The sequence below is a fragment of the Polyergus mexicanus genome, unplaced genomic scaffold, assembly GCF_030449975.1.
Source record: "Polyergus mexicanus isolate NDT 795.1 unplaced genomic scaffold, iyPolMexi1.0 SCAF_4, whole genome shotgun sequence".
In the NCBI taxonomy this organism is placed as follows: Eukaryota; Metazoa; Arthropoda; class Insecta; order Hymenoptera; family Formicidae; genus Polyergus; species Polyergus mexicanus.
In genome coordinates this window covers 48-27,551 of record NW_027223324.1, presented here as the reverse complement: position 1 = coordinate 27,551, position 27,504 = coordinate 48, and the positions used below count along the sequence as shown (strand labels likewise).

General features: G+C 30.7%; 5 protein-coding genes across 6 annotated transcripts; 3 read left to right on the top strand and 2 right to left on the bottom strand.

Annotated features, from left to right (window-relative positions):
* Positions 1-902: 902 nt before the first annotated feature.
* Positions 903-5,282, bottom strand: LOC138932891 (beta-1,3-galactosyltransferase 1). Its single transcript, XM_070295177.1, has 6 exons — positions 5,058-5,282; positions 3,996-4,233; positions 3,615-3,880; positions 3,269-3,540; positions 2,761-3,185; positions 903-2,315 (listed from the first exon to the last, which is right to left on the bottom strand). The coding sequence occupies exons 2-5, from the start codon at positions 4,231-4,233 to the stop codon at positions 2,762-2,764; spliced, it is 1,200 nt and encodes a 399-aa protein (XP_070151278.1). The 5' UTR covers positions 5,058-5,282; the 3' UTR covers positions 903-2,315; position 2,761.
* Positions 5,283-6,169: 887 nt separating this feature from the next.
* Or (AP-3 complex subunit sigma-2 or) lies at positions 6,170-8,587 on the top strand. Its single transcript, XM_070295179.1, has 3 exons — positions 6,170-6,473; positions 6,674-7,057; positions 7,928-8,587. The coding sequence occupies exons 1-3, from the start codon at positions 6,405-6,407 to the stop codon at positions 8,048-8,050; spliced, it is 576 nt and encodes a 191-aa protein (XP_070151280.1). The 5' UTR covers positions 6,170-6,404; the 3' UTR covers positions 8,051-8,587.
* LOC138932892 (GATA zinc finger domain-containing protein 1) lies at positions 8,364-10,025 on the bottom strand. Its single transcript, XM_070295178.1, has 3 exons — positions 9,549-10,025; positions 9,113-9,315; positions 8,364-9,017 (listed from the first exon to the last, which is right to left on the bottom strand). Exons 1-3 carry the CDS (start codon positions 9,822-9,824, stop codon positions 8,804-8,806), a joined length of 693 nt encoding a protein of 230 aa, XP_070151279.1. The 5' UTR covers positions 9,825-10,025; the 3' UTR covers positions 8,364-8,803.
* Positions 10,026-11,459: 1,434 nt separating this feature from the next.
* LOC138932383 (WD repeat, SAM and U-box domain-containing protein 1) lies at positions 11,460-21,138 on the top strand. 2 transcript variants are annotated; one of them, XM_070294146.1, is made up of 18 exons: positions 11,460-11,693; positions 14,142-14,278; positions 14,352-14,523; positions 14,805-14,950; positions 15,065-15,291; positions 15,380-15,618; positions 15,696-15,786; positions 15,854-15,963; positions 16,025-16,167; positions 16,227-16,419; positions 16,496-16,641; positions 16,941-17,167; positions 17,334-17,605; positions 17,687-17,777; positions 17,979-18,073; positions 18,296-18,457; positions 18,540-18,684; positions 18,786-21,138. In XM_070294146.1, the coding sequence occupies exons 2-18, from the start codon at positions 14,172-14,174 to the stop codon at positions 18,944-18,946; spliced, it is 2,727 nt and encodes a 908-aa protein (XP_070150247.1). In that variant the 5' UTR covers positions 11,460-11,693; positions 14,142-14,171; the 3' UTR covers positions 18,947-21,138. The 2 variants fall into 2 exon arrangements, with proteins under 2 accessions (XP_070150247.1, XP_070150248.1); XM_070294147.1 differs by having other exon boundaries at positions 11,461-11,693; positions 16,953-17,167.
* A 1,483-nt stretch (positions 21,139-22,621) lies between these two features.
* Positions 22,622-26,999, top strand: LOC138932242 (protein abrupt). The gene is made up of 3 exons (XM_070293878.1): positions 22,622-22,811; positions 23,196-23,372; positions 25,741-26,999. Exons 1-3 carry the CDS (start codon positions 22,629-22,631, stop codon positions 26,416-26,418), a joined length of 1,038 nt encoding a protein of 345 aa, XP_070149979.1. The 5' UTR covers positions 22,622-22,628; the 3' UTR covers positions 26,419-26,999.
* Positions 27,000-27,504: the final 505 nt, after the last annotated feature.

Below are 27,504 nucleotides of genomic sequence, written 5' to 3'. Positions count from 1 at the left end.
CTACAGCGTGATATAAAATAATATACTATCTGAATTATATTTTACAACAGTAAAAGTGTATATAATTTAACAGGAAGAAATGCTATCTGTTTTATCAGCTGATTTGTTTTATATATTCGATGTGTAAGGATTAACTGATGAAATTGCAACATGATGGCTTATCATATTACACTTCCATTCTTACAAATATATAACGTTATAGCAATATTTCTCAAATATATCAAATAGCACCCAATATTACAATGGTCTAGCAAAGATTCTTTAATAATAAATAAAAAATGCAATGCCAGATCGATTTATTCTTAAAATAAACTTTCTAAGGCCACACTAGAAGGTATTCCATATATAATCATTTTAATAATCTTCATCCTAAATTACAAGTATCTCATCATTATGGATCATGGAATGTATTAATTTTTTTGCTACTTAAATTTTCTAATTATCCTGATATGACATAAAGTGATATATGCGGCAGATTCCAAATTATATTTAAATGATAAGTTATAACAAGTTCTTAACAAAGTTCGGAGAAGATTGTATCATGTATTAGGCTAAATCATCAAGCACTTTTAACAACTATCTTGACACTTTTAATAATAAACTAATTTTATCATGCATTTCAAACAATACTGCTCTCTAGTATTTATGGTATATTTGTTCAAAAATTAGTTAAACTTTGCCACGCTATAATATTTTTTGAAGTTTGTTTACTTGCGATAAAAACGCACACTATCTTAGAATTTTCCATAATATCATTGAAATCAATGAGATACATATGTGTGGAACTTCCATATTGAAGAGAGAGAAAAAGAATAAAAAATTCACAAGTTACAATAAATAAATATATATAAATCTATTACACTACAATATAAACATATAAAATTTATTTGAAAAAAAACTTTATATATATATAGAAAAATAATGTTAAAAAGCAAAATATTCCAATATATATATGAAATAATTTAACTTGAATATACTAAAGTTGAATAGATATGTTTTATACAGAGAAAAATTTGTTTTTATCGGCATAATATATCTGCAATATACACTTATGTGTATTTACATACTTTTTTACTTTTTTATATATATACTAAAATCAGAGGCTCTCTTTTCAATCTCTCTCGGATATTATCTTTCATAATATAGCGCATGAAGAAAATATTTTTATCATAAACCAAATGTGCATTTTAATGAACATTCATTCTTAACAAATCTTTAATATGTCCAAATAACGATGCAATATGAATATGCTAGGCTTTGCAAAATTGCTCATATAAGCCACTAAAAATAAAAATAACACAATATCTTAAAAATATGATCACATTATTTCAAATGTTTGTGAGTTAAAATACAACCAATACAGTGCATTTATATATTATAAAGCAATTTTTTTAGCAATATTTTAAGTTGTCAATATTCAGATATATAAAATACAATCTAATGAATAATCCAATGAATTTGAAAGAATCAATTTCATTTACTAATATCAACTAATATTAATGACCAAATTTTTCTTTACTCAGAATCATTAATACATTGTTAGATAGAAAATAATAATTACATTTTATGTTACTAAATCAAGGAAGCAATTTTCTTGTGCCTAAATTTTATATTATACTCAGGAAACATATAAGAATATTAAAAGATTCTGAAATATGTAGATAATATTAATGCTATTACATTTCTAAATAATTTCACATAAGTACATGGAAACAATAACATTATACAGATTATCTGTATTATTAGGATAGGGAAAGCTTCTTGCGCTCTTTCCTGTGTACTTTTTAGTCACTAATTGTTCAACTGTCAATTCTTATTTGACATATATGATGACACATCATTATCACTATTCTAGCTGTCCTATATTATATTTTATATATACATATCATTTAAATATTATTAGGAAATGTTAACCGACAAACTCGAATGAACTGTCCATAACACAATAACATTCGTTATTCGAACACCGCGTGTCGGAAATCTTATCGTCTTAAATTGTCATGTCTTACAAAAAAAGAAGCAGAAAAGCTAATATAAATTATGTAAAAGATTTAATTGACAGAGCGTATCCTTAAATACTACTTTGGTTTAAATAGAAAAATATCATAGAAACACACAAACATCTACCACAATCGCTTCTCTCTGAAAATGCATAGTACCAATTATATCAATATCAGTTAACGTTAATAAATTAATCAAAATCTGTCGTCTCCACTTATGCTATGCGTAATATCCACAAGGAGATAATGAGTCACTAACCGGTAGACGATCCATTAGATTGTTGATGCAAATCGACTTCAATTGTAATTTAAACACTATCAATCATAAATTAATAATGAAAACTATCCTTATAGAATCATATCTTTATAGAATCGGAAGTATGCGAAAATTTATTGATAATTTTATTATTTTAAGATCCGAATTATTTTTTTAAGATGAAATTTTGTCGCCTGCTCGATAAATGGCATAAAATGATATAGAAAGCAACAGATAATCTTTCGATAAAATAATAAAAATATATTCATAAAAAAGATAATGAATTTTGTAAGAAATTGGAAAGAATTTTCGTAAGCCTCCAGAAATTCATTGCTTTCGAATCATTCCTTGCATTTATATCAGGCGCAATTCGATTTGCGCTTAATAAAAACTTGACAAAAAATTAATTTTATATATATATATATATATATATATATATATAACATGTACATTATATAATATATATAATGCATGTAAAATATATCAATACTTCAAGAAACATACCTTAAACGCATTTGTTTATAATTTTCCTTTTAAAGACATAATAGCCAGCGTTCCTGCCGTTTCTGCTCAAAGTGACCGTTTTTCTATCACTACGAGTACGATTGCTGCAGAAAATATTCGTGTCGTTTACTTTCATCCAAATCACATACATATTAGACGCATTAACCTTGTGCGTAGTTATGGCATTCCTGAGTACACAGGGATCTATCTTGCGAGGTATATAACTGAATCCAGGATGATTGACGGGTCGGATCTTAGCGCGCCTCGCGCATAAACCCGTAATGTAAACGTCTTCCAAGTGTAACAATGGCGTTATCAACGCTGCTTGATATAATTTTGACACCACACTCATGCTCATAACATATCCTGTGCCTGACAAATAATTTGGATATGTTTTCTCCGAATACATATACTTTGGTGTATACCTGCATAATTAAAATTATTTTACATTATTTTTACATATAGCATATCTTGATAAATAATAAAAAAAATGAAGAAAACTACTTGCCACTTATTTTTGGGGTCCAATATTGGTCTAGCATTACAAATGAGGGAACCTAGTAGAATTTCTGGCTGTGTTCTCGAGTTCAATGTTTGCAAGAGTAATGGAATGTTTACAAACATGTCGTCATCTGTTTTCATAAGATATTTAGCTTTATCGCAGTTTGATGTCACCCACTTCAACATCATAACTGATTTCAATGTCAAATTGTTATATGTATCAAAGAAGCGTTCTTGTACAATATCATTGTACTGAGAATTTTCCTCAACAATCAAATTCTATAAAATGAATGAAGATGTAAAGATATGTAGAAATTTCTATGCAAACATAAAACTATAAAGAGAATACTCACATTGAGTGTATCATTGTCACTTTGGCCTAATAAGAATACTATTTTGACTGTAGAATTGTACAAATTATCTAAGTTATATTTATTAGCCCAGGTGCTCCTTATAGCGGCACGGGCCTCCTGATTTGCGACTGCCGAGCATATAATTATTAACAAGTATGGTGGTAGTGAACAGAGGCTCGTAGGACTAAGAATTGATGTGGTATTCTCTGGATGAATATAAACACAGAGATTTCTTGACATATTATATGACCATCCAGGTAATTGCGCTAAAAATTAATTATTTTATATATTATATATAAACATTTTTGTATCCATATCTCTTTCAATCAGCATCATCAGTATTATCATAAATAAAGAGATTATAAAGCATTGAATGCATACCCATAGATGCTACCAAATGAGAACTGCCAAGAGAATCTGTAGGAGACTGAGTCTCACCTAAGCTTAAGAATGGACTCTGAGCAGAATGGTATGCTGGCACATATAAAAGGCCTAGTATGGCCAGAATCACAAATCCTATTGCTAATCGTCGAACAAAAGATGCCTTGCCTTTAACGCTACCATTATTGTTGACAGTGAATGTTGGTAAATCCATGGGCAGTAGTCGCAATCTGTCCATCTAGATAAAAAAAATAGATAGTAATATTAATTTATATAGAAGAAATAATTATGTTAATATGCAAACTAAAGATTAGAAAATGTGCTACAATTTTAATGAATAATTTACAAATTACATAAAACCTTTCTGTATATAAGATTTAACATATTTTATTGCAACAATATGAGATGGATATAGCTGATATAATTCCTATGACAAAGGTTGTTTAAAAAACTATACTGTTTTGTGTTAGTGTGAATGACATTGACTTATAATTCCTTATAACTGGTCTTATCGACAATACATTAATAAAAAAGATAAACAAACATAATCATGCCAGTTTCAATATTTGAAAATATCTGTGTGTTTAATGGTACTATGTATCGGGGAATAAAAATCTCTTTCCCATATACATACCCACCTTATTTTTATTGTAACTATAAACATTCTTATTTACTCTTAACATTTGAATAATTATTTATATTCACATATTTATGAAAAGTTATAACGATATCGCATGTTATTTTGTACATGTCATAATTCATCGTATCTTATCACTTTGCATTTAGGAATAACAAAATTCAGCCTTAATGCGCGGGAACTACACTATCAATCAAATGAGATAAACGTGATCTAATATAATAGTTATATAGATTTTGAGTGTATCTCACGACGCTAAAAATATATGCGTGTTCCAAGCACAGTGCAATCGGATGTAATCTCGTCCGAAGCGAACGTGGAACTCATCGAAGCTCGCGGTTCGTTGTGTGCAGCGTGCGGTAATTTCCCGCAGGATTATAACGTAATTTACACGCGATAACGCGTAAACGAAATTATACGCTCACCTTTCGGCCGCAATGACTGCCTGATCACGCTGCATTTGACATTTCTCCATTTACCTCGCCCTCGTAGAATGAAAACTCGGCTCACCGAAACATCACGCACTGCGAAAAGTGTACACGTATGTATGTACATGCGGTAAGGAGAAGAAAAAAAAGAATCCCATTTAATCCGATGTTATCTCGCTCTCTCTCCTCTCATTCATTCTCTGTCTTTCTGTCTGTCTCTCTCTATCTCTATCTCTCTCTATCCTGTCTGTCTCTCTCTATCTCTATCTCTCTCTCTCTCTCTATCATCTTGATGCTGTCACATGCCGAGGAAACCAAGTGCGTGTAATACCGAGTGCGCTTGCGTATTTTGTCTCCGCGACTCCGCGTTTTTTTTTTTTTTTTTTTTTTTTTAATGATCTTGCACCCTTACAAACCGTAAAAAATTATCAATATATCTTTAGTGAATTCAATTTCTGATGATATTAGTAATTGAAAAGTTATCGTGTCTATTTTATTGTTGATCATTTTTTCATCATTACATATATATACATATTTTGAGATGTTTATTACTATATATTTTTAAAAGTAATAGTTTTTATTATCAAACATGAAGAAATATGTGATAGGAATTATTTTCATATTTATAACGTTGAAATAAACGCGTTATAACTATGAATCAACGAAAATATAGCTGAAACATATAATAAAAAGTATTTGGATTAATATCCCATATATATATAACGTTGATTTTAACTCTCAGCAAGCTTTTTTACTTCATTTCTTTCTTTTTAATCATTAGTATTAGCTAACATAAAAATATAGATAATATAATAAAAAATCTTTAAATATATACAATGATTTCTATATATAAAAATATGAAGAAACTATTACCCTATGACATTCTATTTTTTTTTGTCTTATCTCCTTTTATATGTTACACTACTGGATGTACATCAGTTTCATTTTCAACATAAGTGCAAGAGAGTGAAAAAGGAAGAGTTGTGTGTGTGTGTAAGAAGAAAAATAAATTATTTCACGCATATACTTGATAAACGTGTGATATTTTATGTGTTAGATAAAACTTCCTCGAGCTGAAAGCATGCTTTTTTAAAAAAAAAAGTATACTTGTATAAAAAGAAAAAAACAGTACGTCATTAACAGCTGACGAACTAACCTCGTCAGGATTGAGAATATTACAAGAGAGAATTAAGTCTTATTCGCTGACATATCAAAAAGAAATAATGAGGATTAATCTTTTAAAAGTGTGTCATAGAATATAACCTCTCGTGTACTCATGACTGTATGTTTCGAGGATAGCAATAGGATTATCATAAGATCGAGTAACGCTAACCGAATACAGATATGATTAAAGCAATTTTAGTTTTCAATAATCATGGGAAACCTCGTCTTTCCAAGTTTTATCAGTACTTTGTAAGTATATGTTGATATTACTCTCGCATTTGCTAAAAAATATAGAAGTTACATTACACAACATGTAAAGTTATAATACGTAAAGAGTAAATTCGAAATACCAAAATTTAATTCATGAATAAATTGAGATTATAACGAGAATGAATTAGAAAAACACATCCATATAGATTGTTATAATATGAGACACTTTTCTGCTTCAGAACGAAGATATGCAACAGCAGATAATAAAAGAAACATTCCAGCTTGTTTCCAAGAGAGACGACAATGTATGTAATTTCTTGGAAGGTGGTAGTCTGATTGGTGGATCCGATTATAAATTGATCTATCGACACTATGCTACGCTTTATTTCGTGTTCTGTGTTGATAGTTCAGAATCGGAGCTTGGAATCTTAGACTTAATACAAGTCTTTGTTGAAACCTTGGATAAGTGCTTTGAGAATGTGTGTGAACTTGATCTCATTTTTCATGTAGACAAAGTTCATTATATACTCAATGAATTGGTGATGGGTGGTATGGTTCTTGAGACCAACATGACTGAAATTCTTACCAGGATCGAGGATCAAAACAAATTGGAAAAGCAAGAAGTAAGTTATCATTTTGCTATTATAATTTTGATGTCTCAACTGTGATCTTTTAAAAATTTATCTTTAATATATGTATAGATTTACTAAATATATATTTATTATTACAATATAGTAAAAGTATAGTAAGAGTACTAGATCACAGTTTCATCACATTGACCCATGCTCGCGATGCATAAACTTCAATTTTTTATGCCCAAATTCATACTTATTTCTCATCATATAAAATGCTATTGTATAGTAATATGCGTTTTAGTATGGCCGATTTTGCAAATATGTTTTGCAAATGTGTTTATTTTCTTTCACTGAGTTTGAAAATGTTAATATGTTATTGCAATTCATTGAACGCTCTAGTTATGCATCCATATGTGGTATGATCTGTAGAGCAAACCTAATGTAGCGATAGATAGAACTGATTGACATAACATCAATTTTAGGGAACTTACAAATCTGGACGGTCTAGCTCACCCCGTCCATTTGTCCTTCTGGGGCCCCCTCCTTAATAATTGGTAGTAGCAAATCAGGCTACTTTGTACAATCTCACTTCCACATATAGTATATATATCTGATTTATTTTCCCTTTTTTTTTATAATTAAAACTGTTGAAAGCATAAAGTTTTTTATAGCTTTTATGCAGTGTGAGCGTTTGCGTAACACGCATGACAATGCAAATTATTTCATAATTGCTTCAAGTGCCTTGATATAATGTATACATTGCAATGCTCCGTAAGAATAATAAATATCGTCATTGTCGTGTAGTCATCTGCTGTCATTTGCTTTCGCTCCCCGCTAAAATTTCAGTCTAGTCATTTACTGAATCCTTTTGAAATTGTCCATTTTCCATACTTCTTCCATCCTGTATGGTGTGTGCAGGCGGGAATTGCAGCAGCGCCCGCGCGTGCTGTCTCGGCCGTGAAGAACATGAATATACCGCAACAAATAAAGGATATGAAGCTGCCTGATCTGCCGCAAGCTATAAAAGATCTCAAATTCTGACCAGCCGTCACTTCGTTGGCACCTAGCTGACTGATCTCTTCTGTCATCCCGAACGTAACCGACACTACTACCGCACCGAGGGCACTTTTCTCCTCTCTTCAGGCAAGCGAGAATGCACCAATGTTGCCTGCAGTATCTGCATATATCCCGTCTCAACGATATCAGAATTAAGACCATGGATGAACCATTATTTGACTACTACTACTATCTATTTTGGAACTACAAGTTTTGTCGGCAAGTATTTTGGAGAAGAATAGAGTGGAGTCTCGAAAGTCTTTACATAAAAAAAAAATTAAGTAACATAAGGATGTTCTTTATAGATTTTTATATATATGTATGTTAGAAAGTTTATTAAAATAATATCAGGTCCATGAATTTAACTATATGGGCAACTTTTGATTGTCTTAAATAACCTGCGTTTCGTGAGAGAGAAGCACGCGTCCCCCCTCTCCCTACAGTTATTCAACAGAAATATGAAAAATATTAATGTATTATATATTGTAATGAAATATATTTAATAAATAAGCTAGCACAGCATGTATTATTTTCCGTGCATATTTCTGTTCTACTAATAGAAGTTTTGCAACACTATTTATGTACTTTCACTGTTGAATAGCATTTTTGACTAAAAAATATAATACATCTTAAAAAAAAACTATCTATAATAAATAATTTACATATATAAAATAATAAAAACGATACTATTTTTTTATGCAGTTGAATCATTGACGATTATGTTCCAAAGTATAATTATCATTTTTTAGACATAGCTATTTCATTTCTAAGAGTTGTCCATATGTAACCGATTCCTTTTTCTGTAACCATGGGTGGATAGGGTGTGTTCTTTAACTTAAAATAATCTGATGGAGCATGCATAACAAATTCCATACACTCTAATTTGCGTGGTAAATCTTCCTCAGGTCCTATTATGTACGTTTCAGGAATGAAACCTTCTTCTGGTGGTGGACTAAAGTATAGTTTTATTAAATTAATATAGATTATTATTACTAAATAAATTCATGATATACAATTGGATATAAAACTAATGGAATAAAGATTTACCTTGCTGTAGTGGGTAATAACCAAGTAACAGCAGCACTCTTTTCACAATATTGATCCGTCAATAAACCACGTATTTGAGCATAATAAATACCACCATCTATGTCTTGCATAGAAACTATATCTCCAATTTGAAAATATGTGCCTTTATAAAATACAAAGTTACTAGTGACTGGAGTTGCAGTAGCAGTGGGTGCTTTGACTGGCTGTATAGACATACAATTTAAACAAATACACATTCATAAATATATTCGACAATTATATAATTATTTCACAATTTCTATAACAAACTATCAATATCAATTCTAAGACACTTCTTTAAATCTTCATTCTCTCAATAACAGAAAATATATGAAAGCGATCTCTCTCATATACAATATCGTAAATTAAATATATTAATTCTCTTAATTGAAGATGTAATACAAAACCTTTCGCGCACCGTTTTCTTAAACAAGTTCCTGCGACCCTTGCCTTTAGGTATAACTTTATGCGGTCCTGTTGCCTTCGCATTGCAATATCTCGTGATCCTCGTGCTTCTTCTAGGTCTTAGCGAGCCACTCTTATCCTCCTCGTCTACCTTGGAGGACGAATTCGCCTCGGCATTCCGCTCGTCCTCCAAGCAAGTATTGCACAAGTTTCCGGCATCGGTTGAATGCCACAATGGGGTCTCGCGAGTCCCACATTTTACGCATTCTGGCTTGCTACCAAGCGGCATCGAATATGCAATTCTTCAATCCGATCTACTATCGATTAACAATTCATAAACAACAATAGCATTCTCTCCACAAATTATCCATCGATCTTGGCTGTCATTTTCTGTTTATATATGCGTTCACGTATTTTTAGTGCCGGCCAGTTTGCGCATGCGTTTGGATAGAACAAACAGCTGATTCTCTTCTTATACCACACAGCTGAGCTGATTATGGCTGCGATCGAGAAGACACTAGAGATGCTTCGAAGCGATGCATTAACCAATTAGAATAAAGAAATTTTTACTCTCTTTGCCCTGATTGGTCAATCAAACGCTTCGAAGCATTTCTAGTGTCGTTCCGATCGCAGCCTATATTTATCATGGAGAGATAGCCGCGGAATTCGAAGCTTGCGATTAAGTTAGCAATATTAGGAAAATACGATTCGGGAAAAGAAATGACAGGAGAAACTCCTGTAATCTTTTTCAATTCGTACTGTCGTAATATTATGAATATATAATATAATCATGAATTTAAATCGTAGACGTAGAAAATACATAGACTGCGCATATACAATATTTTGTTATCTATTAGCAAAAAATTCGTGTGCCAAAATTAGAAAAAGAATGCAATGTCTTGGAAGTATGTTTATCTTTTTTTAACTAGAGAAAAATATTTCCCATGGTAACCATAATTTTATATATTTGAGAGAGAGAGAGAAATCAGACTTCTGACATGGACGTAGAAAATATATAATATAGACTGTACATATTAAAAACAATATTGCGTCAAAATTAGAAAAAGAATGCGATGTCTCAGAATTCTGATTTTTCTCTCTCAAACACAAGACTATAATTATCATAGGAATAATTTCTCTCTAGTTAAAAAGAGATAAAAATATAATACTTTCGAGACATTGTGTTCTTTTTCTAATTTTGGCGTACGAATTGCTAAAATAGATATATAAAAGATATGCGCAATCTCTAAATACGTACTTCCTAAACGTCTATGACCTCTAATTGTAAAATATTTTGCGTATTCTTTTTCTAATTCTTTTGGCGCAACATTTGTTCGATACGCGTAATCTATGTATATTTCGTACATTTATGATTTAAACTTGCTTCGATTTATTTCTTGCCTTACATAATTTATATCTTTTGCTGAAATATGTTCTTTTAATATGTTTGATGATTTTTCGAGACGTGTATTATTGCACATTACCGATGATATTTATCGGAAAATTAATTTCAAGAGATTCTTTTCGCGGATTCTGACAGTAAGTGTCAAGCGGGTCTCGATATTGATTGCAAATTTAAAGCAATAAATAAATGAATCAAACAAACTGAATCAATGAAAAACATTGTAATAATTCTCTATTATTATTAAATATATATATATATATATTGCGAAAATATAGCAAATTATAGCACATCTTACTATATACTTTCTGTGATAAGATAATCAAATTTATGATATCTATACAAATTGTGATAAGTGCAGGTGTTTAATTATGAAAATATTTTCATTCGCACGGTAACTGGGCGCAAAAAGAAAAACATTTCATACATATTAACATCGTATTTAACAATAAACACCGCATACAGTTTATATCTCACGTTACGCCTCCGTAATATTGATCTGGACGCCAGTGGACATGCGTTTAGCGCGTTTAACTTCATTGTGACAGGTGCCCTGTCCGGGGTATCCTGTTCGAAGTATCTCGTCGGCAGGAGCACTATGATGATCGTGATAAATAATATGTGACATCGCTTCACAACGCGTAGCTCAGAATCATGAAAATCATGTATCCCGTACGTGTTTGTTGATGGAACAACGAAGCACCGAGGCGAGACAGCGTCGACTAATATTTGAAACATGTGCCTTCATCGTTATGAGTGAGTACGAGAAAAATGATAATTGTTCGTAAAATAAAGATACAAGAAAATTGAAGAATCATATAAACATATAATATTCTGCACAAATCGTGTTAGAGATGTGAAGGAAATAATTTGATGTTAATTTTTTTTAACGAATGTATCAACTTAATAGAAGTAATATTCGAGAGCACCGACTTGTGTCTGCGCTTGATTATAAGTCCCGGTTTATTTTGTTGATCAATAATTTAATGAGAGATTTATTGGCGTGATAATAAAAACAGCAGCATCCCACGCAAGTTATTACGGATCAATTGTTATTGAATAGCTATTTTTATGTTAGAAAGGTAATTAATACTAGACATATATATCAATATATTTCAGAATCGTTCAACTTTTCGGTGCACACTGTATTTTCTAACGTAAAAAAATAAAATCAATTTTAATTTAACAAATATCGATTAACACTCGATAATGTATCCGTAAAATTCCTAATTCCCCTCATATTTTTCATTATTCCTATATTTTTATTGCATATAATATTGTTCATGGCTAATGTAATTTTGTATATTTTAGAATCAAAATGCTTGGGTCGACAGCAATACTTTATACGATTTATATTACATTTAATATGATAATATTATAAATTATAAATTGCATCCCACGTAACAATATAGGACGATATTTTAGTCATGTGTAATAATTTGTTAATTTCTTCAAAATAACTGTAATATATCGATAATTGCGTTATAAATTTTTCAGCGCGAAATAGATAACATCGCACATTATCGGCCTTATATGTACAAGTAATATATTTTTATTCATCGCTCGACATTACAGTTTTATCTTGAGTACATCATTTTCTCCGATAAAACATGCTTATCTTATTGTCATTAATTATATATAACGACAAATGTTTTATAGGTAGCGGAAAAATTTTCTATTTTATTCGCTATACTAATGGTCACTGTAAATAATATAACATTGTTTGTCCACATTCATAAAGATAGAATGGATAAATACAATCAATAATTTTTACATACACGTCAGCGTTAAACTCTCACGTGTGACTGTCTAAGTCCGACACTTTTCTTTCTATATCGCAGAAACTTTGTTTGTACATATATCGCGTGTAAACTTTAAAGTGCTATCAAAAACACACTGATTTATTTATACAGCGGTAATTATAAAAATTATTAACGCCATATAGATTCGCATCTTTAGCATTTCTTCGTTTTCATCTTAAAAATCAAACAATTCTAATCTAACGGTATAATGATAACAGATATTATAACAGATATATTATATATACAACAGATATATTTAATTCATGTAGAATATCAATGGTTTATTTCATACTCTATCTCATCATTAGTTAAAAATAAAATTAATATACTTTGCAGATCAATAGTGATAGAATGCCTTTTAACGACCTGTGTACGGTCAATGCCAAGGCTATCTGACTTTCAGAAACTTCAAATCCGATGTCTTATGTATATCCACCTGTAGAACAGTTAGTCGATTCGGAATGTATCTATTATTGAGAAACGCATAAGCACACGTTTGCAAGCATTTGAAAAGCAAAGGTTAAAGGTGTTTCTCCCTTCGTGTTTCGTTACCCTTTCAACCCTTTTGCTATATAACAGTTATGGACAGAATATATATATATCCCATCGAAAATTTATGGTCGATTTTGGACAGAAATGTAAACAAAACCGGAGTAACGAACAAAAATAATTACTTTGATGCACTGCAATGAGCTTGGGAAAATCTCGACCTTAATCATCTGCATAATCTGGTCGAAAGCATGCCCAGACGGTTGGCGACAGTCATTAGGGCCAAAGGAGGCCATACTAAATACCAAGTTTGAATTTTTTTAAAAATATAAATTAAGATTTATAAAGTGGTCATTTTTTTTTGTCATACATGAAAATGCTTGTTCTGTTATAATGACATCATAAATATTTATTATCGCAAAAACTTGTTCAATTTTCGTTATAAATTGTTAGTGCGATAATAAATCTTTCAAACAAAATACAATAATAAGATGTTTTTCTATTACAAACATTAGCTTTAAGAGATTTTTATATGCGATATAATATGGTCACTTTATTGTGCCGGTCACTGTATATATCCAACGCGAAAGAATATATCAACTTTAAAAAGATACCTACAACGCGGATCATAATAATTTGATATCGTCGAATTATGACAATTTAACGAGGATTTTATTTTTTAATAGATAGACTGTTCCAATATGAACATTTATAATTCTTAATATGTAGATATAGAAAGGCAAAATGTGTAATGCGGACTACAGGTAATATATATATAGATAATATCCATTCCCGTTAAAAGATTGATGATCATCGTCATTCATGTAATAGGTGCTCTTTCATCAAATGACATCGGCTTGACTTTGACAAGTGACGCACACAGCTGATTAATATATTATATACATCTTTACAGCTAAGTAACCCGTTAATTTGAAAGAAAAACATGACTGCCATAGGCAACGTGCAAGCTTTGCAGACTCTCACAGTTTACACCAGCGATGTAAATAGCGTTGACTTCGCTGGTGATTGCGTGCTGATAACGGGATCCGGGTAAATATCGGTTATCAATAATGCACGCACATGGTTCAGGGCGCTTGTAATTACAAATCTTTTTAATACACAGGGATAAACGCGTTCGAGTTTGGGAATGGCAGCCCGGCACTGGCTATGTGGAAGCTTTTTTTTCACCCCTGATGGGGCACAAGTACGGCGTGACCTCGGTCAAAGCCAGCCCCCAATCCACCATGTTAGCTACTTCTAGCATAGATGGTACCACGCTGCTTTGGAATTTACGTGTAAGTTTAAAAATATGAATATAAATAAAAAGGCACAATCTGTAAAAATAATGAGTAGTCATTAAGCTTTATTGTTATTTTAAAGTTACACAGTCGAATAAATTTTTAATACGTATAAATCTAGAAGTTGCCGCTATAATGCATGTTAATGCAATCTTTTTATTACAAAGGTAACGTAAAGGAATGTAAGATCGTTTAAAAAAGTAAAAGATCTAAAACTGTAAATTATGTTTTTGCAATTATTATTTCTTGTATTGATATAAATTTACTGTATCTCAAAGACGGGGGCAAAGATATACACCATGGTGCAGATAGGCGGCGAAGCGGTGAGAGTTTGCAGATTTTCGCCGGATTCAACGTTACTCGCGACCGCTGGAGATAATGGACAAGTCTGTATCTGGGATCTGGTTCATCGCAATTTAATCAGGCAAGATCTTTTATAAGGGTTTTCTCGCAAAATCATGTCAGTCTTTTTCTTATAATTGTTATAAAAATTTGCATTCCGATTAAATATCATATACTATATTATAACGGTTTTTAGATGCTTTCAAAAACACGAGGGTGCCGTGCAAAGTGTATCCTTTTCGCCAGATTCCAGCTGGCTGATCACCTCGTGCACATTAGGCGTTCTAAAGCTGTTTTCCACTGCCGAGCTGATTGACACTTGTACGTCCAGCAATGAGGATGCCACCGAACTCGTCTCAATTGACGATGCTCATGACATGGGAGTGGTTTCTTGCGACTTTTCCACTTTTCAAGAAATCACATGTACGCAAGCATACTATTTGAACGAATCTAAAGAAAATGAATTACATAAGATTTGTCGTATTGAATAAGTGATATTATTATCGCGCAGGTAACGAGCCATACACTAAACTTTATCAGCTCGTCTCGTGCGGCAATGATCACGATGTGAAATTGTGGGAAATCATAGTGAGCCAGAATAAATGCGAAGCCCAACCTTCTACTGCCATTATACAGCTTTGTAGAGTGATGGAAAAGCACAGCAGTGCCTTAACTTGCGTCCGTTTCAGCAATAACGGATTATACATTGCTAGCTGTGGCCTCGATAAAACGGCAGTAATTTGGGAGACGGTAAGACACGTGTATTTGAGAGAAGTCAAAATTTGACAGTTAATTTTTTACTAATCTTTAATCTTATTTTTTCATAGAGCTCAGGAAAGGTAATGACGAGACTTTCCGGTCATAACAGATATATCGCTTGCTGCGCTTTTTCGCGCGATGGAAGCTTATTAGCTACAGGTATAATATCTTTTCCGGAAAGATTTATAATTCCATTCAAGACAATTAATCCTTAATATAATTGTAGGCTCTAATGATAAGTCGGTAATCGTCTGGGACTCGACAGGAAATTTAACTGTCGATTCGGAACTTTCAAGAAACGTTGGAACGAAATGGTTTATGAATGATCCTGAAAAGGTAAGATGATTGTAAGTAATAATTTACACATGACGATAGTTAATAAAATTCTTTATTTTAGAATACTATGCATGAACACGATGTGATGAAAAACGTCGAAACGTATGCTAACGAAGTGCGATTGATTCAAAGACTGGAAGAGCACAATGGAGCGGTGAACAGCGTTGCCTTCTATGGAAATAATCTTTTAGCCTCAGCATCCAGGTGAGTTTTCGAAATTGTAAAAGTAGCGAAACAATAAGATAATTTTTCTTTATTTTTAGCGATAAATTGGTGCGTATGTGGAGTGTAGAAACTGAAGAGGAAGACGGAGAGGAAGTGATTAAAATACAAGAGAAACCTTTCAGTCCACTCGACGCGCATACTTATAGCGTCAATTATGTGGAATTTAGTCCATGTGGTTCCATGCTCGCCTCTTGTTCTCTCGATGGGACGACTGTAGTTTGGAATACAGAAGTAACTGTTGCTTTATGGCGAATATAATATTATGGGTTATTTCTAGCTCTTTATTTATAACAACTTTTTTCGATAGAACGGAAGCCAAGCAAGATCCTCGTTTGTCAATTCCGGGACAGGTATCCGTGTATGCCGATGGTCACCAGATGGTACAAAAATTGCTACTGCTGGTGATGACGAGAAGACAATATTATGGGACGTGGAGACTATGGACCAGTTACAGTATGTACAGATAATAATATAGAAAGCATAAATATATACATTAAAATATTATTAATCCATAATAAATAAATTTTGATAGATGTGAGGGAAAAATACTTCGAAAATACATTGTAGTTAAGAATTTTTTAATTTAAAATTAAGTAATTTAATTTTTTAATTTAAATTTAAGTTAAAATATAATTCAGAATCGTTTCTCGTGCGATAATTTTATGTATATACAAAATTTAGTGCATCTTTTGTAATAACTCGATAAATTAAATTGCAATTTATAAATGTAGATAATTAACAATAATCGTTAGGGAATATTATAGTATTTTCGAGGGTCACGCCGACGCGATATCGGCCATCGCATTTACGCATGATTCCCGTTACTTGGTGACCGCATGTAATGAAGGTACTTGGCGTCTTTTCGATACTCTGGATGAGAAGAACGGTTCCGAAGCATTGATGGTTTGTGTTACAAGTCACGATCTGGGTGTTCAAGGATGCGATTTCAGTCCTACTACTTCAGGTTCCGCCATATGCAGTGCGTACTGAAAAAAATATCTTAACTATTATCTCTCTAAACTATATGCTTCAATCCTATTCAAATCATATAATATCGTTCAATTTCGAGTAATAAAAATTTTTTTCCATTATTTAATAGAGATTAACTAACGCAAAAATCAGCGATAAATGTCAATTGTTTGCAGCAAGAGACACAGACATGAACCTCGATGAGCAAATATATTTACTGGCAACGTGTGGTAACGATTCGTTGGTTAAATTATGGCATATAATCATATCGAACGAGTCGTCATCCAATCCGGACAGTACCAGGTCAAGCAATACCGGAACGCGTTATAAGGAAAAAAAATCCTTAACCGGACATGGTGGAAATGTAATGTGTGTCCGTTTTTCGCCTATCCATGGAGAAGTCTTGGGTAGCGTCGCAACGGATAGAACAGCACGCATATGGAGTGTAGTAAGTAATCGAGACAATTTAATAAGTTTTAACAAAAAACACGAAAAGAATATATTCACACGAGAATCAATATGTTTTCAGTTTTCTGGAAGCTGTCTATATGTCCTGGAAGATCACGACAGTCTCGTCACATCCTGCGCATTCTCTGAGGATACGTCATTCTTCGCTACAGGTCTCGAGATTTTCGTCATAACTTGTTCTAACTATTAATGTATACATATGTAAATCAATGATCAAGTTTTAAACTTCTTCATTTTTCCTTAATTTTCAATTTAAATACATTTTTTTTTAACACACGTTTTTTTATATATAGAGGACTCATAAACAAAATTATATAAAAATATTTTATTGTAATAATAAATATTTTTCTTAGGTGCGTTGGATAAAACTGTTTTGGTTTGGAAGGTGCCTCAGCAATTAGTATCACAAAGTAATTTAATGGATAGTTTGAGAAACAAAAAAAAGAGGGTCAGTAATATTTTAAAAAATGAGAAATGTGCTTGATATTCATTAAATATCATTCAATTATATATATTATTAATTATTATTAATATTATTAATATCAATTAAATTATTATTTATATTATTAGTATCAATTAAATTATTATTTATATTATTAATTATCATTAATATAATATTATTGAATATTATTCAATGACATTTGATGGGGGGTAATATTTTATCATTCAGATTGCAGATTGGAAGATGCACGATACTTTGAAATGGTTAAATGATATTGAGTTATCTAGACTTTCTAAGAAAGTGCTTCCTCTGGGATTGACCGGACGACATTTGTTGTCCATGTCAGAGAACGAGCTCATATCCCGGTTGCAAATAGAAGACGACGAAGAGGTGCATTTCATATTATAATGATCTTATTCAACTAATTTTATATTGAACTGATTATATTTAAGTTATGTGTATATATTTGTAGGCGGTCGAGACATTAAAAAAGCAATTATATTGGCTGAAGCGTGAAGATTGCAATGTTACGGACAATATAGATGAATCTGAGATTCCTCATGAGTTCTTATGTCCTATAACGCACGAGATAATGAAAGAACCTGTACAGTGCTCAGGTGAAAATATCATAAGTTTTTTTCTTTTTTAGAAAAATATTTTAGCCTATGTGTTACATACATATTTATTTTAATAAATCTAATTGATAATTAATTTCTAGATGGATTTACTTATGAGAGAGCAGCTATAAACGAATGGTTTCTGTGCGGAAAATACACCAGTCCAATGACGAACGAATCATTGCACGACACTTCCTTCACTCCGAACTTCGCTCTCAGAAATGCTATACTCACTTTACTCCATGGCGATGGACCACAATAATAATCGCACCTATGAGAGAAAAAAGAGAAAATATTATACGTGCGCACATGTCGGCAATTTATTATACATGATAAGCAATTTTATTCAGTGTTAAATTATTATTATAGTTATTCGGCGGTTTTAACGCAATAATATTCACTCTCCTTATAAGAATCGGAAAGAATTCGAACTTCGAAATTGGCAATGGCGGACCAATTTATATAAAAATATGGAGGACTTTGTGGTGATTTCATATAATTAAAAATTACCACCACAGGATACTAGTGAGGAATACAAAAATTATAATCCTTGAATTTTACCTTGGAGATTTTGTAGTTGCGGAATGTAATATTTAATTCGAGGTGTTTTGAAATTGTGGAATTATTGGAGATAAGAATGCATTTTGTATGCTAATAAGTAATGAAGATTATTAATTTTGCCTAGAGGCGGTATATATCTAAAAGCCGCTATTAAATGACTTTGATCTTCGATATTGTGAAATAATGTCCACAAACGAATATTGTTGAAAGATTCCCGAATATTAGATGATATACGAGCGCGTATACTATACATATATGTAATAATCCAGATACCTGATGCAAAGCAACAAGTACAAGTTTACGAAAATTTATGGACAATCTTCGAGATTATGAATAGCGGAGAAGCGCTGGTCTAAATATCGGATATTACAGATCAATAAACAAACGTACATATACACGTACGTATATGTAGATAGACATAAGAATGTATGGATTTTATATATTAGTTCTAGGCATAAAAAGGGATTTATAAATCTTGCAATTGAATCGCACACATCTTGCGAATGTGACATGTGCTTTTGTCACTCTGTTTTACTAATATCTCTCCTATATTACAGACTTTTTATAACTAAAATAACTCGCGTTTTTTCGAAGATTCGAAGAATCGAAAAAGATACAGAAGTGTCACACGGGACAAAGAGTTTACGAGTTCTGTAAAGAATTTTCGATATCAATATTAAGTAAAGCTAATTTCGAGTCTAAGATTGCATTGACAGGGTTTAACTTTTGCACTAAAAAAAATTTAGCATTATTTAGGGTCAAAGAAATGAGAGATTTTTTTAATTTCTTTAGATAATTTCTTTAGATGCTAAATAATCCTAAGATTATTTCAACTGCAAAGTTGCGATTCTTTATATTATGATATTGAGACTTAAGTAAATGAGAACGGCTGAAAAACAAATTTTCGATTTAGTAATTAATGAAAATTTTGAACGTTATAAACCGCGTTTTAGCATGAATAACTGATAATATAGAAATATTCTGTGCCTAACGTAATTAACGACGAGGAATACTTCTTGAGATATCAATTTTTTACGGCATTACATTTTATTATATATTTTATTGAATATTTATATGTCACTTTATATAGAATTCGCACGTAGAAATATTAAAACATATATAAAAATAGTATGTTATTTTTAGTCACAAACATTAATTAGTATTTTATTTATTCGTTACATTTTTAAAAATATTTAACAAAGAAAATGTTCTCTTTCTCTCTTTTTTAATGTATACATTGTTATCGATGACAATTATCGATACACAAGGTTGTTATTAATTATAAATACTATAGATTTTGTTATACGCTTCCTCGATATAGGCAATATAAACGTATAATCATTTTATTATGATCACACGGTATTAATTCTTACATTAATCTTAAGCATTATAAACAAAAGAAACTATATATAAAATTGTAACAGAAGCGACAAGACCGTGTGTATATTTATTATACGGTCAAACGAGTATAAATCGCCAATTAATTTTTTTCGAGAGATTAGCACTGTAGTGATTTTCTTTAAAATCGTCGATTGTTTCTAATTAATAGCATATATACATTGGTTTATATGTGATTTCTACAAATTTTTCGATCACTCATTAAGAACACGATTTTATAATCGTATGTCTTCAAATGAACTCGAATTCAAAAAGTCTGTATTTCTGTGATATAATTGAGAAATCGTTTGAAACTTGCAGTGTATCAGAATTGTGATGGTTTAGAAACGCGATTGAACATGGCACGTTTAAAATCGCATTATTATCAAAGAAAGTCTGACCCAATCGAGCTTGAGCGTATTAAGCGATTTTGCAGTTATAAACATAATTTTTCTGTATGGCTAGATGTATATATATACAAATAATAAAATCGATAATGATAATAATATAATAATAATAATAATAATGGTAAAGACGAATAGTTTCCTATGACAAATCCGCACACTACATTAATCATTTCTATAATTGCTTTAAATTATACAAATCCATAGATAAATGTATGGACATGCGTATATATTTATATTCATCAGTATATAACTGTACTTTCATGTTTCGAGACAAAGACTTTTTTTTTAAATATAATATTTTTTAATTTGCTGTTTCTTAAATCATTTATGGAATGAAAGACAAATAGGGCTTGTATAAAAGCATACTTTGTAATATTTTAATTATATAAAATCATTTTATATTTAGCGTAGACATTTTTATTATGTAAAAGTTTTTGAAATTTTATGCAATTAATATGAAAAAGAATAATGTAATCTCTTTAAAAACCATTATATACGTATGTGTAAACGAATGAACTTTTAGAATCATTTCGAGCGAACTCTGATTAACTTAATCGTTGATTAACTTACAAGATGACCATATCACCCAAAATTTCTAATAATACAATTATATATAATAAAATTAAAATTTTGAAATGTAACTGTCGGTCATTCTACAAATTAATAAACGATTGAATTAATCGAAATTTGGTCGAAGTGATTCTGAAGCCCGCTTGAAAATCGCGTCAAATCGCGACAATTGTTTCGATATAACATCGATAGGCAACAATGTCGATTATCGATCGTGCAACTTGGCGTATTCTATATTCTATCTACTACAATTGCGTGATTCGTGTCACTCGTGATTATGGCGATTGCCAGATGAAAAAGAGTAGTGTTGTACATAGAACAATCGCGTTTACAGTGGACGGCAATTTTAACAAGGTAAAGAACAATACATGTAAATTCGTCTCCTCGCCGTAATTCATCTCCAAGCGATTTTTTTACTATTTCGAATGGCCGGCGCTTTAATTGCCACGAACTGTCTGATTCATAAATCACACAATGGCTGTCCTTTTCCTCCAGCCATACCTGAGTACAATAATAGATTTGGCTGGAACCTGCAGCCTGATTAAATAAATAGTATTGTGTCTGTCTGTATATCTCTCTCTTGAACTGGTTTCACCAGTGGCACTTTTTACATCACGTCCGACGAATTTCTCTTTGATGTAACTGAATGTTTCTTCACTGTGATTTATAGCTTGCATCATATAATTTTTCGAATTCTTATGTACAATATTTATACATTTTTATATGCAACAATATGTACAAAATACATTTTATTTTGTTAAGTTCGTGTAAAGAAATACAATAACTAATCATATATTGTGCAAAAAGAATCTCTATAATTATATTTATCTATAATAAAGCGATTTTTATATTCCTCCAAGAATAGCCTTGCATTTAATTTTTACATTTTGGTTAATGCAAGTTTAATTGTATATGATAGAAATTGATTTCCTGTTTTTTTTTCTTTTTCGCAATATTGTAAAAACAATGTCTTTATCTGTAATATGAGATTTCTTAATGCGGTGTTTTCTTTCTACAGCAAGAGTAGATATGGAAAGTCAACAGTTTTGTTTACGGTGGCACAATTTCCAAAATACATTATTGAGCTCTCTTCCAAAACTGCTCGATGGTGGCCATTTAACAGATGTTACACTGAGCGCTGGTGGTAGACATATTCATGCTCACAGAATCATACTCTCAGCTTGTAGTTATTATTTTAAAGAATTGTTTAAGGTATTAATTTAAGATATCTTATCTAGTTTTTGTGCAAATGCAATATAATATATTAGTTAATTAATATATATAATATAGACACACAACTTTTAAATATTTTCAATAAAATTTTGTTCTTAATATAATATGATGTTACAATTTTTGCATTGTGCTCTTCTGCTTATTTTTATATTATATTATAAGATTTAATATAATACAAATTTGATATTGTTATTTTATTATTTGAGTAAAATAAATACAATTATTTCTATAATTATCTTTTAATTTCTCTATTATTAATTAGAGTCAATATAGTATTGCTTATATTGTCAATCAAATCATATTTGGTTTAAACCTAACAGTGTAAGATATGATATATATGGAATTTTACAAATAAATTTTTAGGATTTAAGCTCTTTGCAACATCCAGTCATTGTATTGCCTGGCATGGAATATGCAAATTTATGCGCTCTAGTCAAATTTATGTACAATGGCGAAGTGAATATTTATCAAGAACAATTACCTGCACTTTTAGCTATGGCTGATACATTACATATTTGTGGATTAGCTGATATGGCTGGGGTAAGTGTTTTTATTATTATTCAATATATAAAAAATTAAGAGAACTGTTATATGTTTGAAATATTAAAAAATGTATTGCCTATCTAAAAAGTATTATGCGATACATCTCTCTATATTGTACTTTCTGACTATATTATATTTATATTTCCATCAGTTTTTATTATTTTCATAATTTTCTATCTTTCTCTCTCAGCACTTCTAGCATCATACATAACGGTTTATGAAAGTCCATATAAAAAAATATTGATATATTTATTAACTATAAATTTCCATCACATACTAATTTTAGTTATTAATTTGCAAAATATACAATATAATGACCTATATTTGAGAAACACATTAATCACAGAAATATGAGATAATTTGTTATTATTATTATTGAGTTTCAAATTTAGGTCAAATATATTTAAAAGCTTGCTAATTATATACGCAAAAAAATGCATAATAGATAGATATGTGTGCATAATATAATTATATTACGTTATAATATACTTGGAAAAATAAAAATTATGATATTAATGGCGTGCTATTCAATACTTAAGGTAATTAGCATGAATAATACTTAATCTTTTTGATATACTTGCTCTTTTGAATAAAAGTTTCAAATTGTTAATAACAAAGCATGTACTTTTTTAAGTGCCGTCATCGTATAATATGATTCCCCCTAACAGAATTTTTATTCTATCACAATTATACTAAATATTTTACCCTCTTTGTTCATATATATATATGCAATTCCGCATAAAATAATTATAGATGTGCTCAACAATATAGCTGGCATATAATGTATATCTAAACAAATTTTATGTAATACTTTTTATTAATAAATTGCATCATTTTAAGTTGCAATGCATTCTTTTCCTTTTAATTAGTAGTATACAACTCTATTTATGCATTGTAATATTTGATTCATAGTATTTGTATCTTTAAATATCTCTATTGACTATCTCTACTCAAGAATTGAGTAAAAATAATATTGTTTTTTATGAAATATACCAATATATTACTTATAATTTCTTAAAAACTTTCTAAGATTGTGCATTTATAGATTATGATATCTATAATCGAATATTCATTTGATAATAGTAAATATTGTAAACATTATATGTTATAGAAAGTATATCTTATCTGTGTCTCATCATCAATCAAACTCAATGTATCGCAACTTACATTGTAAATATATATCCTTGTAATATGCATGCTTGATACCATATACTTTACAAATTACAGAATTGTCACTATACTGTCGCTAATATTTTTTTAGAAAGATCCCAGATGATTAATTTTTTAAATTAATTTCGTACTTATTCAGCAGAACAAAGAACAAAATATACGCGTTCGCTTTTGTTCCTTTCTTAATCCTTTTATATTATCCTATGATCGTGTTGTTTTGTTCAGGTCACTTAAACACATTCACTGTCGTTCCTCAAGAAGTACCTCACGAAGGATATTATACCGCTACACATATTATGTTCATACATGCATCGAGAAGGAACGATAATGAATAAAAACGATATCCACGAGATCAAGATCGTTGTGTGTGTTGCAACTAAATGCAAGTGGATGCATCCTATGGAACCTTACCCCATAGAATGACTTTACAGGTATATCTAAAATATAGCTTCTTCCACGGATCTCTAAATTACTAAACTGTTTAGCAAAGTTATAGAACGGCGATTTTATACGATACATTTTGTTTTTTGCAGAACAATAATATTTAACATTTTAGTCAAGTGTGGTGATAACAAACGTAACTGTTAATTTATCAAATCTAAAGATCTTTAAACAAAATAATTTTTGTAAATAATTTTCTGCAATATAAGTCAATAATTATGCACTTTTATGTGCTAAACTGTTATACATACAGCATATTATTTAGTATAATTGATTACTTTTTTTTTCCAGAAGAGCAGACATATGTTAGGAAAACTTTATCATTGTTTAACGGATATATCTGAGACAATGAATATAAATCAGAAAAATAATGTGTTTTAAAAATTATCATGCTAAATATCCTTAAGTAATATTTCTTAAATATTAATTAAAATTAAAATTAATGGTTAAATACTTTTCAAAAAAATATATTTTTTACTTGTATGTCATTAATATCTACATATGTATTTTACTTAGAAGTTAGATTACATTTATACCATGAATATTGAAAGATAAAAACGATTTATATTCTTGTTTAAATCTTTGTAATAATATTACATATCTCTTAATATATTATAAAAAATATGTAAATTCAAATATTTTTAGAATTAAGCATATGACCATAATATATTTTTTAGATCATTTTTTATTTGCAAAATGTTTATCTTAAATGAAGAAATATAATTGTTTAATATAATTTGTGTTTTTATTTCAGAAAAATTCAAGACACGATAACGGCTTATATGCACAGCCACCAGTAATGCCTCAGGAAAAACTGTCGAACGAAGATATGATAATGACAGAATCAAAAGATAACACAACGATTACTGAAACAGAATCAGTATCTGCATCCCTACATGAGGTAATAGATAATTTAGACGATGAAGAGCCTAGCAACGATCAAGAAAGTATACCATATTGCGTGAAGACAAAGCCTTACTATTCCATAAATGCAAAGTTAAATCAAAGGGAGAAAACATCTGTTCCTGTTAATGTATCTGTTAATAAGTATCTCGACAAAGGATACTCGGAAGTTATAGCGGACGAAACCGCATCAATCACGGAGGATCAAATTGCACCTCTAGAAGATATAAAACCGCCATCGGCCGCGTGGGACGGAAATTTCAAGTTGCTTGCAGCATCCGCACCCGGCAAAACTTCTCAAACGTACAACAAATCTAGTGTTACTTGTTTTATTTGTGGTAAACAGTTGAGCAATCAGTACAACCTACGTGTACACATGGAGACGCATAGCAATAGTTCATATAGCTGCACATCGTGCTCGCATGTATCGCGATCACGAGATGCGTTAAGAAAACACGTATCGTATAGACATCCGGTGGCTTCTTCGCAGAAACGTCCACGATACACGTCAAAACCACCAATACTGTGATGGTGAAAAGTCACTGCTGTGTTATTATACATATATAGACATTTTAATCTTTGCTAGAATACCTATCAAAAAATTTTTGGTGCAATTGCAGAGGGAGAGAAAGTTTGAAAGAGATAAAAATATTTTATTAAATATATTAAAAATACACCCGTTTTAAAAAATTTGTTCTAGACATATTGCACTAGAGAATAATTTAGTGACAGAATTCATGGTACCTTATATTAGTAAGAGCAGCATTGGACTGATTAATAATAAGACAAACCATAACACCTTATTTCATTAAGTGTACAAACAACAAAGTAAAGTATGATCATGTTCCTGAAGACCTTTATCGCTTTCTTGTTATTGTTACACTGTTTTAATAAAGACAAGTTAGATAAATTGCATGACTTTTAGTGCAAATATACAATATATCTAGAAATGATGAAAGCTAAAGCATCAGGAGGCTTTAAATAGTTATATGGAATGTAAATTAACTTATAAAATCAATAAAAAGAGATGCTAGGATTGCAATATAATCTTTTTAATCATATATTAAGGATTGTATTAAAAAATAATATACAATATTCATAGACTACGAAATAAATAAAATGCTTCCAAAATTGAGTTTTTCTTTAAAAGTGACAATAAATTCTTCCAAAAGTTAATTATATTTTTTCTATACGCCATATTTTAGTATTGCAGTCCTGTCCAACAGAGATTAATGTTTCTTCATCCAGCCAGACTAAGCGTGTTATTTGGCTCTGAGGATGTGCATCTAAAAACGAAAGTTTTTTATTTTTATTAATTACAATTATCGTTTGCAGAAGAAAATTTGTTGTATTTGCTTACTTTTGATGATAGTATGTTTTGCAGGATTTGTTACACTCCAGATAATAATAGTCGTGTCGAGACTACCGCTTGCAACCATATCACAATTTGGAGACCATGCAACAGAGTTTACTCTTGCATTATGGAAACCCCATTCTCTATTATGCGCCAGCTATAAATTAAATAAACATATTTTAGAGACTATATCTTCACAATTAACATTTTTATGCAATTGTGATTCATATAATATAGACTTAATTATTTATGTCACTCACC

Coding starts and splice junctions, on each gene's coding strand:
- LOC138932891 (XM_070295177.1), bottom strand. CDS start 4,233: ATGGACAGATTGCGACTACTGCCCATGGATTTACCAACATTCACTGTC. Junction 3,541..3,614: donor GTGACAATGATACACTCAAT/GTGAGTATTCTC, acceptor TTCATTTTATAG/AATTTGATTGTTGAGGAAAA. Junction 3,186..3,268: donor TTGGACCCCAAAAATAAGTG/GCAAGTAGTTTT, acceptor TTAATTATGCAG/GTATACACCAAAGTATATGT.
- Or (XM_070295179.1), top strand. CDS start 6,405: ATGATTAAAGCAATTTTAGTTTTCAATAATCATGGGAAACCTCGTCTT. Junction 6,474..6,673: donor CCAAGTTTTATCAGTACTTT/GTAAGTATATGT, acceptor TTTCTGCTTCAG/AACGAAGATATGCAACAGCA. Junction 7,058..7,927: donor ACAAATTGGAAAAGCAAGAA/GTAAGTTATCAT, acceptor TGGTGTGTGCAG/GCGGGAATTGCAGCAGCGCC.
- LOC138932242 (XM_070293878.1), top strand. CDS start 22,629: ATGGAAAGTCAACAGTTTTGTTTACGGTGGCACAATTTCCAAAATACA. Junction 22,812..23,195: donor ATTTTAAAGAATTGTTTAAG/GTATTAATTTAA, acceptor ATAAATTTTTAG/GATTTAAGCTCTTTGCAACA. Junction 23,373..25,740: donor GATTAGCTGATATGGCTGGG/GTAAGTGTTTTT, acceptor TTTTTATTTCAG/AAAAATTCAAGACACGATAA.
- LOC138932892 (XM_070295178.1), bottom strand. CDS start 9,824: ATGCCGCTTGGTAGCAAGCCAGAATGCGTAAAATGTGGGACTCGCGAG. Junction 9,316..9,548: donor GGAACTTGTTTAAGAAAACG/GTGCGCGAAAGG, acceptor ATGTCTATACAG/CCAGTCAAAGCACCCACTGC. Junction 9,018..9,112: donor TTATTACCCACTACAGCAAG/GTAAATCTTTAT, acceptor ACTATACTTTAG/TCCACCACCAGAAGAAGGTT.
- LOC138932383 (XM_070294146.1), top strand. CDS start 14,172: ATGACTGCCATAGGCAACGTGCAAGCTTTGCAGACTCTCACAGTTTAC. Junction 15,292..15,379: donor CACTTTTCAAGAAATCACAT/GTACGCAAGCAT, acceptor ATTATCGCGCAG/GTAACGAGCCATACACTAAA. Junction 15,787..15,853: donor TGGAAGCTTATTAGCTACAG/GTATAATATCTT, acceptor ATATAATTGTAG/GCTCTAATGATAAGTCGGTA.